This window comes from Capsicum annuum, chromosome 8 (genome assembly GCF_002878395.1).
Source record: "Capsicum annuum cultivar UCD-10X-F1 chromosome 8, UCD10Xv1.1, whole genome shotgun sequence".
In the NCBI taxonomy this organism is placed as follows: Eukaryota; Viridiplantae; Streptophyta; class Magnoliopsida; order Solanales; family Solanaceae; genus Capsicum; species Capsicum annuum.
In genome coordinates this window covers 38,897,784-38,917,684 of record NC_061118.1, presented here as the reverse complement: position 1 = coordinate 38,917,684, position 19,901 = coordinate 38,897,784, and the positions used below count along the sequence as shown (strand labels likewise).

Genomic DNA, 19,901 nt, shown 5'->3' with positions numbered 1-19,901 from the left:
CAACCAAATGTGAGTTCCGTCTCATCAGAATTTGTCTAAATTCAGTTTGAACTCTGGCCCATATCAATAAGGCTGACACAAGAGTGACTCTGATATCATTTGTAACAGCCCAACCCGCTAGTGATATTATCCGCTATGGACTAGATCCGCATGACTTTAAAACGCGTCAGCAGAGTGAAAAGCCTGTGTTTTGTCAATGTAGGATTCTTTATCCTAAGTTGGTGTGTTACAGGTTAATTTTATCGTGACTGCTTTTCTTTCTTTAATGTTTTTATTATAACGTTTTACTCTCGTATTTCTTTCAATCTATTCTGAAAAAGAATATTTTTGAGTCGAAAATTTATTAGAAACAATCTCTTTATCGAACGAAGTAAAAGCAAACTTTGTGTATATTTTATCCATCCTAAATACCAATGTATTAATTTAAACTAAAAAAAGTGTCAAAAAGCACTAGTAAAAAGTAATGTCTAGGGAACATTCCTTAGAGGCGATTATAGATTTATATTTATAAAATAATAAAGCAAATGTTTGCCATTTATATATATATATATTCTTATGATATGCTTTGGACAAATGCATGGAAACATAAAATTTGGTCATTACAAAATAATGGCCTAAAACTAATCAAATACCTTTTTGGAAAAGCAATTTCCATATTGTACGTAATTCATCACCTTTAATGTTATATATATAAGAAGGCTGTCATGTCAAAATTAGAGCAACTTTTTCCTTCTTTAAAAAAAGAATCATTAATATATTATTTGTATCAAAGTCCGACTAATTTAAATTACATTGCGTAAGGTTCATTCGAAAAAAATGATTTCTATCAAGAGTTTTTATACCGACAACGCAAAATCGAGATTTCTGATTAAAGAATGAGCAACCCTACCTATTGCACCCTCCCGTCCTTTGTTTCGTTTTATTTATAGTTTGATTAGATACGAAAAAAATTCATTAAAAAAAGGAAAAAAAATCTTAAAATCTTGAATTAAAGATGTATATGACGTATTAAAATATTTACTGAATCTTGTGATTTTATACATATCATGTGAGATGTTGGAATCATAGATTTACTTCTTTTGTTCTGATTTATGTCGTATACTTTTTTTTTTTAATTTTACTTTTGCCCAGAAAAGTTTGTTTTTTAAATATATATTTAAAAATAGTTTAACTTTAAAATCTTTATTTTACTCATATTGTAATGATCTGAAGTTACGAAAACAATAGTTAAAGATGTATATAACATATTAAAATATTCACTCAATCTTGTGATTTTATACATATCACGTGAGATGTTGGAATTATAGATTTATCTTTTTTGTCTCAATTTATGTGATATAATTTTTCCCAGAAAAGGTAATTTTTTCTTTTTTATATTTAGATATAGTTTAAGTGTTTTTTTTTTTTTTTTAATATTTAGAAATCGTTTAACTTTTAAATTTTTATTTTACTCTTACTAAAATGATCTGAACTGACAAAAACTTTTTTTTTTTTTTGGCACCAAACACACCCTTTGAGCAGATAATGCCATATTTTGCTTTTAATATATGCTTTATGCATAGAATGCTTTAATCACTTTAACCAAAAAGAAAAAGATTAATAAAGTAAGAACAAATAAGTTACTTCTATTACAACTTGACTACTTCTACTTCTATATTGGAGAATTATATGATCACTCATCATATCTTTTTGGAATAAAAATAAATAAATCATAACTAAAAAACTAAGGATTTGATGTTGAAAGATCTAAAATTAAGATTATTAATTAGAAAGATAAAGGCATTAAGAAAAAGAGTGATTAGATCAATGATGATACTGAAAACCTGATTGATTATGTATTAATTATAATTGTGAATTTGACTCATATATATTGATAGTGTAAAAATTTTTGTTACGTTGATGATGAATATTTATATGTCGTGATTGGTATTTATCTTATTTTCTCGATGCTAGTTATTTTTGCGATAACTCTATAATTTTACTGAAGGAAAATTCGGATACTAAAAGTTCAAATTCGGTTGTTATTAGTTAATTATACAAAAATATATCGCATGTTAATTATGATCTTATAAGTGAAGTCTGGAAAAAAGTTAGATTAGCTGTCTATGCAGTCTTATCTCTATCTTGTGAAGATAGATAAACTGCTTTCGATAGATCTTCGATTCAAGTGAAACGTGTAAAATGAATTATGAAAAGCGACAGGGACAGACCTATCTGTGCTCTAAGGGTGTCAATCGACATATCTTCGCCAATAAATTACATTGCATAGACAAGTCAAATTTTGATTTTATAGGTATATATACCAGTGTCGACACCCCTTAATCACAAGCTGAAGACTTAGCGCAGCGGTTAAGGGCTTTCAAGAATTCCATAAAAAGCAGGATCGATCTCTGGTCGTGATAGATTCACTTCAATCACTTTCTTTTTTATTATTGAAAATATGATAAATCCTCAATTTCAGAACAATTTTATAGCTAAAAAAATAATAACAATAACATGCCTAGTATATTTTCAATTTTATGAAAAATCAAACCAAAATTTTGACACCACAAAAGAGTTAAAAATTGTACTTCATCAAGGGTCAAGCAAAAAAACTATTTACTATAACTTGGAACCTTTTTCCATTGAAAATGTTAAAAGGAAAATGAGAAACATTGCATAAAGAAACAAACATACCAATTAAATGAAGGTAAAGTTTTGAAGAGTCCAAGTAATTTATTTATATATTTTTTATGAGAGAAATGTGTCATACTTTTTATGATATTTTTATTTTTTTCATGTTTTAGATGTATTATAATTGCTTGTTTATTTGTATCAAATAAGTATAATCTTTTAATTGTGTTATTGTAAAAATATTTCAAGAGATGAAATTTCGTCGAGTACGGTTGTGATAATGTAATTATGTTCTGCTTTCATTAGTAAAAAAATTATTGGTATTTTTACGAGTTTACTTCTTTATATTTTGGCATCTATTAACGAAAATTCGTACTCTCCCACTAAAAATGAAGATATAATAGTGAAGCATTCTCGCTGAAACATAATGAAGAAGACAACAATACCAACAACACATAATATGATCATTGATCAGAGAAAATAAAAAATTATAATAAAATCGAAGAACAAGATGGTATATGAGTAATAATGATAAAGCTAATAAGAAAAACTAGAAAAGGCTCGGTTATCTATTAGTCTTCTATCTTAATCCTTGATCTCCAATAAAGTTAAAATTATTAGTTAATTTATTATGACTAGAAAACATTCAATCATTGCCCGCTGCTGAAAGCCCCAATGTTAAATTTAAACCAGATTAAAATTTGTAGAATTTAGGTTTTGTACGATTGTTTTTCATTCATCTCATAAAACGAATATATATAGATACAAATAGTTCTTTGTCAACAAGTAAATTAGAGGAAAATTAGGACAAATACTTAACCCCTACTAGAAATACGTATTTACATAATAGTCCTAATGTCAACACCCCCTTCAAGGCGGTGCATAGATGTCTATCATACCCAACTTGTCAATCATCGCATGAAAGACCTTTCCTAATATAGCCTTGGTGAGTACATCTGCTAGCTGACTTTCAGACTTGACAAATAGAAAATGTATAATCTTTAGATCGAACTTCTCCTTAATGAAGTGTTGATATTTCAACATGCTTAGTGCGATCATGTTGAACGGGGTTCTGTGCTATTTGAATATATTGCGGCCTTGTTATCACAAAACAAGTTCATAGGCCCCATGTATTCAATTCTAAGATCCTTTAGAACATATTTAATCAATAATAGCTCACACAGACCATTGGCCATCCCTCAAAATTCTGCTTATGCACTAGACCTTGCGACAACCTTTTGCTTCTTACTTCTCCACGTGACAAGATTGCCTTCGACAAAAGTGAGATACCCGATTGTTGATTTTCTAGTCAATTGATCTCCTTCCTAATCTGCATCTGTATTGCCTTTGATGATAGTTTTCTCATTCTTCGATAGCAAAAACCCTTTTCCTGGAGCTCTTTTCAAGTATAGCAAAATTCTATAGACAACTTCCATATGATACTCTGTTAGATTCTGCATGAACTGACTCACAATACTTACAACATATATATGTAATGTCTAGCCTTGTATAAGTCAGATAGATTAAATTTCCTACTAGACGTTGGTATCTGCCTACATCTTTTATTTTCTCCGTCGAAGAGTTTTTGAGTCTGTGGTTTGTCTCCATAGGTGTTTCAATTGGCTTGCACGCTAGCATCCATGTCTCCATCAACAAGTTTAGTACATATTTTCTTTGAGAAAGGGAAATTTCCTGTCTCGACCTTGATATTGAAATTACCATCCCTTTGTTGTTTTTATAAAAAGAGTGTGATCAGAGTTACTCTGTTTATAACCCACTGATGTAATTGCAGCTGTGAGACATCCAAACCATGCCTGTGGTGGTTGTTTTAGGCCGTATAATGCCTTTCTTAGTCTGCATACCTTTTTTCTATAGGTGTGCTCCTGTATAGTTTCGGGTGGTAGCTCCATATAAACTTCTTCCTCTAAGTTACCATTTAAGAATGCATTTTTTACGTCAAATTATTGCAAATATCAATCTCTATTTGCTGCAAATGATATGAGGATATGAATAGTATTAAGTTTAGCCACTGGTGCAAATGTTTTCTGATAGTCCACTCCATACTTCTGTGTGCATCCTTTTGCTACCAACCTCGCCTTATACCTATCAATACTTTCATTTGCTTGAAGCTTTACAGTATACACCCATTTACACCCAACGATCTTCTTTCCTTCAGGTAGTGAGACAAGTTCCCAAGTTTGATTTTTCTACAAGGCCTTCATTTTTTTGTTCATCGCCTTCCTCCATTGTGATTCTGCTAATGCTACCTGCACACCACTAAGAATAGACACTTTGGATAATTGATTAACAGTTAAAGCATATGATGTTGATAATCTTTTGGTGGAGGTATGATTACTAATTGGATAATTTGAATTGGCATTAAGATCAAGTTCATATTTTATTCTTGGTACACCTTTATTTTTTCTTGATAGCTAACAAGAAGGGGGAGGATAAGGGTCATTAGACAGAGGTACCTGAGGCATATGATCATGTAGAACGTTTTGAGAGGACTTATTGGTTAATGGAGTGGTTGTTGTTCTTTCTGAAATAATCTCTTCATTTTTTTCATTTGTTACTTCGCCAACTTTATTTCCTTCTTCTCTGGTTCCTTTGTTGTATTCATGTGAGACTACATCTTGTTCCAAGATACCAGTACATGTATTTAATCTTTCCTTATGAGATTCTACTTCCAGGAACTCTATTTCTCCCCCTAAAGCTACATTCATTCTAGTATTTTCTCTGTCGCTCTTCCCTGGAAGAGATGATGGTGTTATTGCGCCTTCATAATAAGGTTCTGACTTACAAAAAGATGCATCAAGAGTAACATATAATTTTGAATTTCGTGGGTCATAACACCTCTATCCTTTTTGAAATTCTGAATAATCAACAAACACACACCGTCTTGCACACGAATCCAACTTTCCTCGCAGAGCTTTGGAAATGTGAGTGTAAACCGTGCAACCAAACACCCTTGGCTCTAAGTTCAGCAGATGTGGAAGAGAACAAAGAGAATAGAGCTTTTTCTTTGAAGTCTCAACATTAATGACTCAAGATGAAACTCGATTAATAAGATAAGCCACAGACTTAACCGCTTCCCCCAATAAATGTTTGGCATATTCATGCCAAAGAGAGATGTACGAACAATCTCCATAATCTGTCTATTCTTTCTTTCTGCTAAACCGTTTTGTTGTGGTGTGTATGTGCACGATGTTTGATGACGTACACCTCATTTCCGAAGGTATTCATCAACGGTAGATTGCATAAATTTCATGGTATTGTTAGATTGCCTAACACGAATCTATTATTGATATTGAGTATGTACCATATTATAAAAATCTTTGAACGCAATCAATATACGCATCACTCTTCTTACGAAGTACTGATATCCATGTCATTCAAGTACATTCATCTATGAAAGTAATAAAATAATGAGCTTAAGACAGAGATTCAACTTTTGCAGGGCCCCAAATATCAGAATGTATAACAACAAAAGGCTCAGAACATTTATTCAAACTAGGCAAATATGAAATACAATGATTTTTCGCTAATTCACAAATGTCACAATGAAAACCTGAGCTATCTAAACCTAAAAAAAAATCTGGTATGAGTTTCTGAAGATAACCAAACGAGATATATTCGAGCCTCCTATGCCATAACCATATATGATCCCGTTCCTTCTCAACCCCATGTGTATGGAATGCATGAATGAATTTCTTCTCTCCACCTTTAGTCATTTCCAGAAAGTAGAGATTTTCTCGCTTAACAGCATAACCAAGAGTCCCTCGAGTCAGAATGTCTTGAAAGATACAAAAAAGAGGCCAAAAAGTTATAGTACAATTGAGAGATGAGGTAATTTGGCTAGCAGATAGAAGACTATGATTAAAAGCAGGTACAACTAAAACTGTGTCAAGTTTTAAAGTATCTGTTATGACAACTGGTCCTTCTCCTATAACCGGAGAAGTATCTTCATTAGCAGTAGAAATAAAGGGTTGAGAAGATGATTTTAATGATTCTAATTCGTCTCGGTCCTAGGTCATGTGATCAGATGCTCCGCTATCAATAATCCAAGCACTACTCGTAGAAGGTGCAGTAATATTAACATTGTTATTACTAGTAATACCTGACTGTGTCATATTAACATGAGGTTCTATTTTACCATCATTGTTTGGCTGACTAAATCCTGATGTAGTTTTGGCTGAAGCTTTCTTGGGAATGACTTTGCATGGTTTCTTCGAAAAATCCCACCAATTCGGATAGCCAATAATCTCGTAGCATCATTGTTTTGAGTATCTTGATTCACCACAATGACTAAAAGTAAGATTATTAGGCTTACCAGATGGTTGATTAGTTTGACCTTTAATAGGACTGCTACGATGGACAACCATGGCACAACTCTCATGAATCAACCGAGTACTTCTGTCACGCCTCAAATTCTATTGGGACGACTAACACCCGTAATCGAGGAGGCCCGGGAGAACCAGCTCATAACCTTATACTTCCCATGCATACCTCTATGATAACCCGAAATTCAGACAACATCATGTCGCATATAAAAGAAAATAATCACATGTATAAGCTCGAGCACACATATATATGTATATACAATACTTGGCTGTTGGAGCCATCACGTCTATTAACAAAACACCACCTTGACTGTACATTAGGTCTACAAAGCCTCTAGACAATACACAGAGTTTAACTAAGGTTGGGACACACCCCGCCATATAACTAACTTCTATACAATACCAAAAGTGACTGGATATGACACGAAAAGCCCCAAAGCAAACTGGAGCTCACCAAAAGCAGCTGGATATCCTGGCTCCTACTTGTGCGGTGTATGAGCTGAGGTACCTGTGCCTGCAGCATGAAATGCAGGTCCCCCATGGGGGACGTCAGTACAAAATATGTACTGAGTATGTAAAGCTGTAGATAATCACATATGATATAGGAGCTCAATAGAAATCAGAAACAAGTGAATAAATCGTAATAGGAGTGGACCACACTTACTAGAACTTGTGAAAACCTGTACATTGTATTTATTTAATCACTTTACTTTCGTTCTTATCATCTTTGTAATCATTACTGCACTGTACTGTGACTATTAGGCTGCCTCCAGTACATATCAACTGGGATTGACCCATGATAGGCTTATACCTCTGGGATATCACCCATAAACACATAAATAGGGATTGACCCATGATAGGCTTATGCCCCTAGGATACCACCCGATAAGAGAGAACTTCCATCACTTAGTTCAATTAATCTTTGAGATTGTTATTTCTGTCGCCACCGTATTTTTGATACTTTGAAACAATGATACATCAATAAGAGACATATAAATAGACCATCAATGCAATAACGATGAAGTAAGAACTCATTGGCACATCAATGAAGTGTTTTGGAGTCATCAATGCCATAACAATGAAGTAGGAACTTATTGGTATATCAATGAAACGTTTTGGAGTCATTAATAGCACATGGATCTTGTTTGAGTAACTGGATACCTTCTGACATTCATTAGTGCAATAAATATGTACGATTTGGAAAACAAGTAAGTATTGAAATGTCTTGACATCTTGTAGGGTGGAAATAAGTTCATTGGTAACGTAGGACATCATACAAAACCATTATGGATCACATGTTACTGAATAACTTTGGAAATTTTCTTAATAGAACAATTGTTCACTTTCATGCCAAAGATATGGTACAGAGTATGCTTTACATACCTGACTGTCAACCTTCAATACTAGTCCCAAATGGAATTCCCATATTTTCGGATTACTTATCTACAATGAACATATATAGCAATCTAGTATTAGCAACCAAACGTCACAATTCAATTATTTGAATTCACCAAACCAGTGGTTAAGTAGTAAGCCTTAATTACATCATAAAGGGTGTCACTTTAACCCTCTTATACTCCAATTACATTCACATGCCATGCATATTCATACAACATCCTCCAATATCAAGTTTGGATTCATTTATCCTTCCAACCAATCCATTAAACCAAATTGAGCCATAGACATAAATAATCATCAATTCAATAGTATATCACCATATCCACCTTCCATAACTTAATTACCATATCCACCTTCCATAACTCAATTACCATATCCACCTTCCACAATTCAATACAACCAAACCATGCAAAATAGTTCATAACCCTATTTCCATCACCTTTCAATAACAACCAATACATATAATCCTCTATCACACATGTACATATGAAAAAGAACAAAGACAAACAATATTCATACCTTAGAATTCACCTCTTGATTATGCAATCCTATTTGGACAAATAATAGTTGCCGTTTGAAGCTCTCGAGATGACAAACGCAGTTATCAGATTACTTTGGAATTTCTACGGTTGAATCAAAAGTAATTTAAAGGTCAAATTTGGCTAGAGTTTGTTCTTCCTCAATGATTGATGATGAAAATGAGTTTTTGAACTCATATACATGTATGTATACACATATTCTCGTCCATAATATAATAGGAAATGACCAAAATGCCTTTAAAATTTAAATAATGTCAAATCTGTCCTTTGGTGGACTGTTTTGATAAGCTAAAGTAGATTGATCATAACTCTTTGCTTCGATATTGGATTTGGGTGAAATTGGTATCATTGGAAGGATAATTCAAAGGGCTTTCATTTCATATAAAGTAGGCCACCCAGTTCGTCCTGTACAAGGAGTTATGGTCGTTTGAAGTTGATCCTAAAAATTTGTTTTGATATGCTGAAGTAAAACAAGTATAACTCCTTACTAAGACGTTGGATTTGGATGAAACCAATTGCATTGGAAATAAGACTCAAAGATATTTCCTTTCATTGGTCGCAGCTCTCCCAGTTCATTATATTAAGAGAGTTATGATCATTCGAAGTTGACCCAAAAATTTGGCTTGCCTCAGTAATTTCCTGCACATTTACTATTCCCAAATATCCCGGCCACTGTTTTATAGTTTCGAACGTGCTCGATTATATCCGAAACCTATCCATTTTTGAAAATCTTTATATCGTTGGAAAGCTTATTCAATAACCTTCGCATGGAACCATCGGCGGGCAAATTTCGGTATAAATAAAATAAAAAAAATTAATTTCATATAAATAAGACCAATACACGTACTTGAATACGCCAATACACGTACTTGAATACGGGGTGTTACAACTTCCCATAGTCTGCCTCTGTTGAGCTTCTCTTCTGACATAAGCATATGAACTTTCAAAATCAAGCTTTGGGTCCTTTTGTAGAATTTCACCACGATCTTGATCAAATTTTGCATCAAGTCCATTGAGAAATATGTGAATTCGCAGTTTTGCCATCATAGAGTGCATCTAAAGAATACCCTGAACCGATTCATCCTGTATATTTGTTCGGTGATCAATTTCCTAAAAAATTTCAATCAATTCATTATAGTACGTATACAGGGGCCTTCCATTCTGCATAGTGGTGAAGGATTTCTGATTTAGTTCAAACAATTGAGTCTCATCCGAACCATCATAGTATATTTTGGCAACAGTTTCCCAAATTCCCTTCGTCGTGGCAAGTCTGATAAACCGCTGCATTGGGGTGGGACTCATTAAGTCAATTAACCAGATCTTCACCTTATGATTCTCCATAATCCATATTGCATTATTCGAGTCAGTTTGTTTGGATTTCTTTGCTTCGCCAGTAAGGTAGCCAACCTTGTTTCGAGCTCTGATACACATCTCCATCAAATGAGACCATACTGAAAAATTTGTTTCGTCAAGAATAACTCCCATTGAAAAAGGTGAATTGTCCTGTTGAACTATAATTGAGGTAGGGTTTGTTACGGTTGAATTCATAGGTTTTGTAGTGTTTCTAGAAGAAGGCGTAGAATCTCCCATCTTGAAAAAACTAGAAAAAACGACAATCTACTAGGTTGCTCTGATACCATGTAGAATTTAGGTTTTGTACGGTTGTTTTTCATTCATCTCATAAAACGAGTATATATAGATACAAATAGTTCTTTGTCAACAAGTAAATTAGAGGAAAATTAGGACAAATACTTAACCCCTACTAGAAATACGTATTTACATAATAGTTCTAATGTCAACAAAATTTGATAATTGAAATATCAATAGCAATTGTAATTTCGAGAATCAATCAACAGAAAAATTTGTCGACAAGGTAAATTACAACCTCCTTCTTGCCCAAATAAATGAAATACGATAAATCAATAATCTTTTTGATTATTGAATTTAGTTTGACTGTTAAAGCTAATGAGGTCTCCAATTACCCTAGATTAACTTAATCTTTCCCTTATATGGGAGAATTTCCTTGACTACTTCTATATCGAAGAATTTCCTTTTTAAAGTTGAGTGAATTATATGATATCTCATCATATCTTTTTGGAATAAGTAAAATTAAATCATAACTAAAAAACTTAGGATTTGATGTTGAAAGATGTAAAATTAAGATTATAATTCGAAAGACAAAGGCATTCAGAAAAAGAGTGATTAGATCAATGATGATAATGTAAACTTGATCGATTATGTATTAATTAGAATTGTGAGTTGACTCATATATATTGATAGTGTAAAAATTTTTGTAACGTTGATAATGAATATTCATATGTTGTGATTGGTATTTATCTTATTTTCTCGATGCTAATTATTTTTGCGATAACTCTATAATTTTATTGAAGGAAACTTCGGATACTAAAAGTTCAAATTCGGTTGTTATTAGTTAATTATACAAAAGTATATCGCATGTTAATTATGATCTTATAAGTGGAGTCTGGAAAAAAGTTAGATTAGTTGTCTATGCAGTCTTATCTCTATCTTGTGAAGATAGATAAACTGCTTTCGATAGATCTTCGATTCAAGTGAAACGTGTAAAATGAATTATGAAAAGCGACAGGGACGGACCTATCTGTGCTCTAAGGGTGTCAATCGACATATCTTCGCCAATAAATTACATTGCATAGACAAGTCAAATTTTGATTTTATAGGTATATATACCAGTGTCGACACCCCTTAATCACAAGCTGAAGACTTAGCGCAGCGGTTAAGGGCTTTCAAGAATTCCATAAAAAGCAGGATCGATCTCTGGTCGTGATAGATTCACTTCAATCACTTTCTTTTTTATTATATATGATAAATCCTCAATTTCAGAACGATTTTATAGTTCAAAAAACCAACAACAATAACATGCCCAGTATATTTTCAATTTTATGAAAAATCAAACCAAAAATTTGACACCACTAAAGAGTTAAAATTTGTACTTCATCAAGGGTCAAGCAAAAAACCTATTTACTATAACTTGGAACCTTTTTCCATTGAAAATGTTAAAAGGAAAATGAGAAACATTGCATAAAGCAACAAACAAAATACCAATTAAATATAATTTTTGAAGAGTCCAAGTAATTTATTTATATATTTCTTATGAGAGAAATGTGTCATACTTTTTATGATATTCTTATCTTTTTCATGTTTTAGATGTATTATAATTGCTTGTTTATTTGTATCGAATAAGTATAATCTTTTAATTATGCTAATTGTAAAAATATTTCAAAAGATGAAATTTTGTCGAGTACGGTTGTGATAATGTAATTATGTTCTGCTTTCATTAGTAAAAAAAGTATTGGCATTTTCACGAGTTACTTTTTTATATTTTGACACCTATTAACGAAAATTTTGACTCTGTCACCAAAAAATGAAGATATAGTAATGAAACATTTTTTCGAAACAGAATGAAGAAAAGAACAATGCCAACAACACATAATATGGTAATCGAAGCATAGGAAATAATAAATGATAATAAAATCAAAGGACAAGATATTATATGAGTAATAATAACAAAAATAATAAGGAAAATTAGATAAGGCTCGACTATCTACTAATCTTCTATTCTAATCCTTGATTAGTTTATTAATTGTGACTAGAAAACATTTAATCATTACCCATCCCTGAAAGCCATGATGTTAAATTAAGTTTAGACCAGATTAAAATCTGATAATTAAAACACCAATAGCAATTGTAATTTCGAGAATCAACCAGCAAAAAAGTTCGTAGCCCAGGTAACTCACAACCTCCCTCTTGCCCAAATGAATGAAATGCAATGAATCAATAATCAATAAGCTTTTCGATTGAATTTTTTTTTTACTACTAAACTTTCTTTGATGATCTAATTAGAGTCCGTTTGAATGAATTTATATATTCTTACAAATTATTTTAGCTTAAAAATACGTAATATAAGCCAATTCAAACATGCCTTGATGTTAAATTAAGTTTAGACCAAATTGAAATCTGATAATTGAAACACCAATAACAATTATAATTTCGAGAATCAACCAACTGAAAAGTTTGTAGCTTAGGTGATTCACAACCTCCCTATTGCCCAAATAAATAAAATGCGATGAATCAATAATCAATAAGCTTTATGATTGATTTCTTTTTTACCGTAAAACCTTCTTTTGATGATCGAATTAGAGCCTGTTGGATGAATTTATACATACTTACAAGCTATTTTAGCTTAAAAACACGTAAAAATAAGTCAATTAAAAAACGCCATGATGTTAAATTAAGTTTAGACCAGATTGAAATCTGATGATTGAAACACCAATAGCAGTTGTAATTTCGAGAATCAACCAACAAAAAAAATTTATAGCCCAGGTGACTCACAATCTCCCTCTTGTCCTAATATATGAATTACGATGAATCAATAATCAATAAGCTTTCTAATTAATTTTTTTTTTACTGTTAAACCTTCTTTTAGATGATCGAATTAGAGCCTGTTTGGATGAATTTATATATTATTAAAATTATTTTAACTTAAAAACACGTAAAATAAATCAATTCAAATATACTCTTTTGTCTTATTAGGAAAGGAAATTCTAGTTAGGTCTCTAAATAGCATAGATTAACTTAACCTTTCCCTTTTATATGCTCACATATCTCATTGTGGTCCACCTAATTAAATTACTAGTAATAAACATTTTGAGATAATCTTTACATTTTTTTTGGAGGGGGGGTTGATTATAGAAACCTTTTTTATGGGTGATATTTGTTTGTGTATGCTAAAACTATAGGTAGAAGAAATAAAAAGGTTCAAACACTACTTTTTATGGCTTCTAAAGAATTTTGTTAATGTCTTTTAAGGCAAAATAAAGATGGGGCAAATAAACTTTATTGACTAGCATGCTATATAGTTCATCTTGAAAGAAGATAAATTATATTCTCACATTTTTATAATATTATGGACCATTTACTATATCTAGTAAAGTCTTTGTTTTCTTCTATTCTTTTACTTTACACTCACTAGCTATAATATTTAGCTAAGTTTTATGTTTTCTAATATTCTTATACTTTCCAATCATGTAGAGATAGATGTAGTGTTATGACATCTGAATTCAGTATTTTCGATGAAAAATATAATTTTATAATTATAATAAATTTAATACAAAAAATTATAAAAATTAAATTTATATTTCGCAATTTTAGCTTCGCCTGTATATCCACGACTATGAGCCACATTATTTAACAAATTCTTTATTTTTTGAAAAAAAAAAAAATTTCCTCACAACTCATGTAATTCGTGTATATTTATCGCGAAAACAAATAGCAAGAAATAAAAAAAATAAATTTTATAAATGATTATTTCATGCTGGTTGTCTTCATTTAGCTCTAGTGCTCCATCCATCCCACCCAAACCCCTCACTTGCCCCAGCCCAACCACCCCCAGCCCCCGCATCCCCGACACCGCACCTGGCTACGCCCTGATCCCTACGAACAGTCAGTTGCATTGTAATGAAGATTCAGAAATCTCGTCCTTGCTCTCTGCACATTGCCGTTGTCCTTGCCCCTCGTAACCCCACCTCCACCTCCACCTCCACCTCTATCATCCTCAGTCTATCCTTGCAGTATATAAAAATAGTAATATTTTTTATTTATGTAGCAAATATATAAAAAAAATTGTAATATTTATTCTGGAAGAAAATATTTTTTAAAAGACATTTTCCTTCGTGCCAAACATACCCTAAGAGCACTAAAAAGCATAAGATGATTGAGAGGAATTAAAAGTGAGATCTCTAGTTAATTGTGTCGAACGCAAGTTAACATTTTCTATATTTATTAATTATACAATATTACAAAAGGTTTTTTTTTTTTTTTTTTTTTTCCGTTGGATTTTTGCAAAGATAAAGTTGATAGGGAGTGGAGTTGTTCTACTTTATATACTATACTATAATATGTCATGCTGAAGAATGATACCACAAATCTAACATGGCATGGGCCAATTTAAAGTGAATTTAACCCCACAAATTAGTTAGGAGTATCATATTGTTATTGAGTTCGCAATTAAATATTTATATATATAAATATAAAATTTAAGCAAAAAAATTCAAACTCGTTGAAACTCATGTTTAATATTACAGCAAAATTTTATTTAGATATGTACGCTCGAATTACAGCTTGTTTCAATAAAGCAACTTGTCATATGATAAAGTGTTCTCATTAGACACTTTTAATTTAAATTTAAAAAAACTTTTGTGTGTTCTCAAGTGCAAAATACGTAAATAAGTTTAACCCTTGAAATATTTCACCTTAACTTTTTTAATTATACGAATTAGCCTCAATAAGTTTTAAAACCTCGGTCTGGTTCCAACTAAGGTTGATTTGTATAATTAAAAAAATGACATATTTATTATGATTATTCAACTGTCAATAATAGACGATTGAGAATACACGTAAAAATTTTACAAAATATTTATCATGTGTTTAAGTACTCAATTGAAACAAATTAAGCAGTAGCACAAGTGTCTAAATGAAATTTATTGACAAGTTTAACGGTTCCTTTGGTTGGGAAAGAGTTATCCTGGAATAATTAATCCCGCGATTAGTTATCCCACCATATATATGAAATAACTTATCTCATCACTATGGTGTAAATGATGGAATAAATAATTTTGGTACTAACTAATATCTCACACCAAACATGAGATAAAATAATTGTTTAATTTATTTCGAGACTATTTATCCCTCGCACCAAACAATTCCTAAGAGTTTGTGTATATGTACATGTATTAATAAGCTTTTAATGTGTATACAATGTGTATAACAAAGAGAGTATACTAAAGTTGAGTTGCCTTTGGTAATGGTGCAATTCTTCCTCCTTGTCAGCACATGCATTCCACTTTCCACTACAAATCACTTTTGGACTCACCAATTTTTTTTTTTACCTCATCTACAAGAAAAGAACTGACCCTCAAGTACTTAAAAGAGAAATAAAAAAATAAATACATCTTTATTTATTTATTTTAAAAAAATAAACGGAAATCTTTGAATAACTGGTAAAGCTGCTGTCATGTGATTAGGAGGTCACGGGTTCAAGCCTTGAAAATAGCCTTTGGCAAAAATGTAAGGTAAGACTGCATACAATACACCTTTGTGGTGAAGCCCTTCCCCGAACTCTGCGTATAGCGGAAGCTTTACTGCACCTCGCTGTCTGTTTTTTATTTTTTATTTTTGAAAAAACAACTCCTCCTTGCCCATGTCCCCATCACCACCCCTAACCTTATATTTTTCATATTTATCTCACCATATAATACAATCTTACTCTAGATTACAAACAAACATATACCAAAAAAAATCAGGGCTTAATTAGGTTTTCTCTCCATTGAGTTCTTGAATCTATTATTCAATTATAACTCAAGCATATTATAAAAGATTTTATATATAGGTGTCAAACTTTTAATTCTCTACTCATGATCATAATACCAAGAATTTCACAAAGGTCTATACCTTAGCTTAATTAACCCTAGCTCCAAAAATTTGCCAACTTTCTTGTTCATTTTTTTCTTGATCAAGTAATTGAACATGAGGAATGGAGGTTGCACAATACAACAAGCTCTAACATCAGAGGCAACAAGTGTAGTAAAACAAGCTGTTGTACTAGCTAAGCGTCGCGGCCATGCCCAAGTGACACCTCTCCATGTAGCCAACACCCTACTTGCTTCATCTTCTGGCTTGCTTAGAACAGCATGCCTCCAGTCTCAGACTCAGTCTCAGTCTCATCCTCTTCGTTGTAAAGCCCTTGAGCTTTGCTTCAACGTGGCCCTCAATCGCCTTCCTACATCATCATCATCTTCTAGTAGTCCCATGTTATTAGGTCATCATCATCATCACCAGCATCATCAGCATCAACATCCTTCCATTTCTAACGCGCTTCTAGCTGCCTTCAAGCGCGCTCAAGCTCATCAAAGGAGAGGATCAATAGTAGAGAATCAACAACAACAACAATCATCACCTCTTCTAGCTGTGAAGATAGATCTTGAACAACTCATAATTTCCATCTTGGATGATCCTAGTGTAAGTAGGGTTATGAGAGAAGCTGGCTTTTCAAGTACTCAAGTCAAAACCAATGTTGAACAAGCTATAACTTCACTAGACCTCATGTGTACCACTTCTCAAAATCCCAAAGAAAACAACAACAACAACAACCATATATTCCTTTCTCTTGATCAAAGTGTTGGATTATCAAACTCAAGTTGCAACAAAGTGATCAATAGTACTACCAACTCTTTTCCACATCATGTTAAAGATGAAGATGTGATGTGTGTAGTGGAAAGTCTAATGAACAAAAGGAGAAAAAGTATTGTGATAGTTGGTGAATGTATTGGTAGTTTAGAAGGGGTGATTAAAGGAGTAATGGATAAAGTTGATCAATCATTAAAGGAAATTAAGCTCATAAGTGTACCACTTTCAACATTTGCTAATATCACAAGACAAGAAGTTAACCAAAGAATAGAAGAGTTGATTTCACTTATAAAAAGTCTAGTAAACAAAGGGGTTGTTTTATACTTGGGAGACCTCAAGTGGATTACTGATTATAGGTCTAATAATGATGATACCAATGATTCAAGAAGTGGATTATTTGGCTATTATTGTCCTGTGGAACATATGGTCATGGAACTTGGGAGATTGGTTTGTAATAATATTGGTGAAAATGGAAAAATTTGGCTAGTTGGAATTGCAACATTTCAAACTTACATGAGATGTAGAAGTGGTCATAATTCATTGGAATCTATTTGGGGCCTTCATCCTATTACTGTTCCTACTGGAAGTTTGGGGCTTAGTCTCAACTCCGACAGGTAAAATACGTTTAAGTTATATGCACTATCAGCAGTGTATAGATTTTATAATAAGTTAAATTGATTTGATAATAAGTTAAATTGATTTGATAGGGTGATATTTATTTTCGTTTCTTGAATTTGATTGTTAGATTTCTTGGAGTTATACATTTTCTTATCCTATAACATCTAGTGATGAAAATGTTACATTAAAGAGAAACTAAGGGAAAAAGAAATATTAATTAGCCTTTTTATTTATATTAATATTCCTCAAAAGCATTTAATCCTTCTATTAACTTTATTCTTCTTCTTTCTAGGTAATTTGTTGTTTGACCATTCACTTTTTTCTGTTTCTTTCTTTTTCCTCCACTTTCATTATGGTTGGTTCTCTCTTTATTATCCTCAAAATATGAGAAACTAAAGTTCATTACAAAAAAAATAATAACTAACCTTTTGTGCAGTGTAATTAATCATTATAAAAAAATAAAAAATCTAAGAATTAACTTGTATCACCAGCAAAAAACCTGTCACTCATTCTATTTAACGATGAATAATCAAAAGCTCATGTTAGCTACGAGTTGTTTAGCGATAGATTAACGATGAATTCGTAGTTATTTTTTTTAGTAGTTAATATTGTTTTAGTAAATAATTTTTATTTTTAAATTTTTTTGTATACAAGTGATACACAACTTGAACTTAGAAGCAAGGCATCTGAAAATGGATCATGTGGGATGATTCTTGATAGTGTGGATGATTCTTCAACATTCTCCTCAAGTTTACCTTCATGGCTTAAAGATGAGAGGCAAAGACTCAATAGTAATCATCAGGTTAATTATCTTAATCCCCTCCACTCCCACCCCACACACACACAAAAGAAAAAAAATATTAATTATGTATCGCGAAAACTCTGACTTGAAATTTTTGTTTTCATTCAAAAGGGTGTGTCAGTTGAACAGCTCTGCAACAAGTGGAATTCAGCTGTATGCAATGCGTCTCATAAGAAAACCAAGACGTTTGAAAGAAGTTTAACCTTCCCTAGTACTTCTTCAACATTCAATTCTGCATTTCTTGATCTAGAAGTACATACACGCGAACCAAGTCTGAGAATCTACATTCCTGAGCATAGTGATACTGACCCCAGAAACGCGATTTCTTCCTCAAGTGATCAAATTATGGAGTTGGATTACTACATTTCAATGTTTAAAGAGTTCAATTTGGAAAACTTGAACATACTTTCCAGTGCATTAGAGGACAAAGTATCATGGCAAAAAGAGGCAATCAAAGAAATTTCGAGTACAATATTGCAATGTAGGTCAAGAATGATGAAAAGATCAACAAATAATGGTGAATCCAAAGAAGAAACTTGGTTATTTTTCCAAGGACATGATGTTCAAGCAAAGGAGAAAATCGCGAGGGAATTAGCTAGGGTTGTGTTTGGTTCTTATTCGCGCTTCATATCAATAGCTCTGAGTAATTTTTCCTCAACGAAGATGGATTACTACAAAAGATCGCGAGATGAACAAGGTTGTTGTAGCTACATCGAGAGATTTGCACAAGCAATGTGTTCAAATCCTCATCGCGTTTTCTTCATGGAGGATATAGAACAAGTAGACTATTGTTCTCAAAGAGGGATCAAGAAGGCAATTGAAAGAGGAAAAATTGCAAATTCAAGTGGTGAAGAAGTGAGTTTAAGTGATGCAATTATCATTTTAAGTTGTGATCATGATAGTAATATTAGTTCTAATTGTGATGGATTAGACAATGGAGAGATTAGTCCTAGAAGTATTAGTCCTAATTGTGTTTCTTTGGACTTAAACATCTCCATTGATGATCATGAAACTAGTGTTGATGATATTAGGCTTATTGAAAGTGTTGATAAATGTATTATGTTTAGAATTCAAGAAATGTAGGAGAATAAATTAAACACATTGTGTATCATGATTATGTGATGAGAAAAATTTAATTAGAATTGTCACTTTCCTTTAATTTGCATCTTTTCACATTTATGTAGTTAAGAATGTCATGTCACTAAAAGTAAAATAAAGTATTAAAAGCTATATTATTTTTAAATATAAAAAAGAGTTATTGATCATTTTAAAACATACTAAAAAGAAAGTAACGTCACACATACTGGGAATAGAGGTATAGAAGTATATTAATAGAATTTAATTAATATGCATCTATTACAAATATTT

The 19,901-nt window shown here is 32.1% G+C and overlaps 1 protein-coding gene across 1 annotated transcript; it reads left to right on the top strand.

Moving 5' to 3' along the window:
* Window positions 1-16,183: 16,183 nt before the first annotated feature.
* LOC107846492 (protein SMAX1-LIKE 3) lies at window positions 16,184-19,698 on the top strand. The gene is made up of 3 exons (XM_016690873.2): window positions 16,184-17,727; window positions 18,386-18,533; window positions 18,645-19,698. Exons 1-3 carry the CDS (start codon window positions 16,454-16,456, stop codon window positions 19,614-19,616), a joined length of 2,394 nt encoding a protein of 797 aa, XP_016546359.2. The 5' UTR covers window positions 16,184-16,453; the 3' UTR covers window positions 19,617-19,698.
* Window positions 19,699-19,901: the final 203 nt, after the last annotated feature.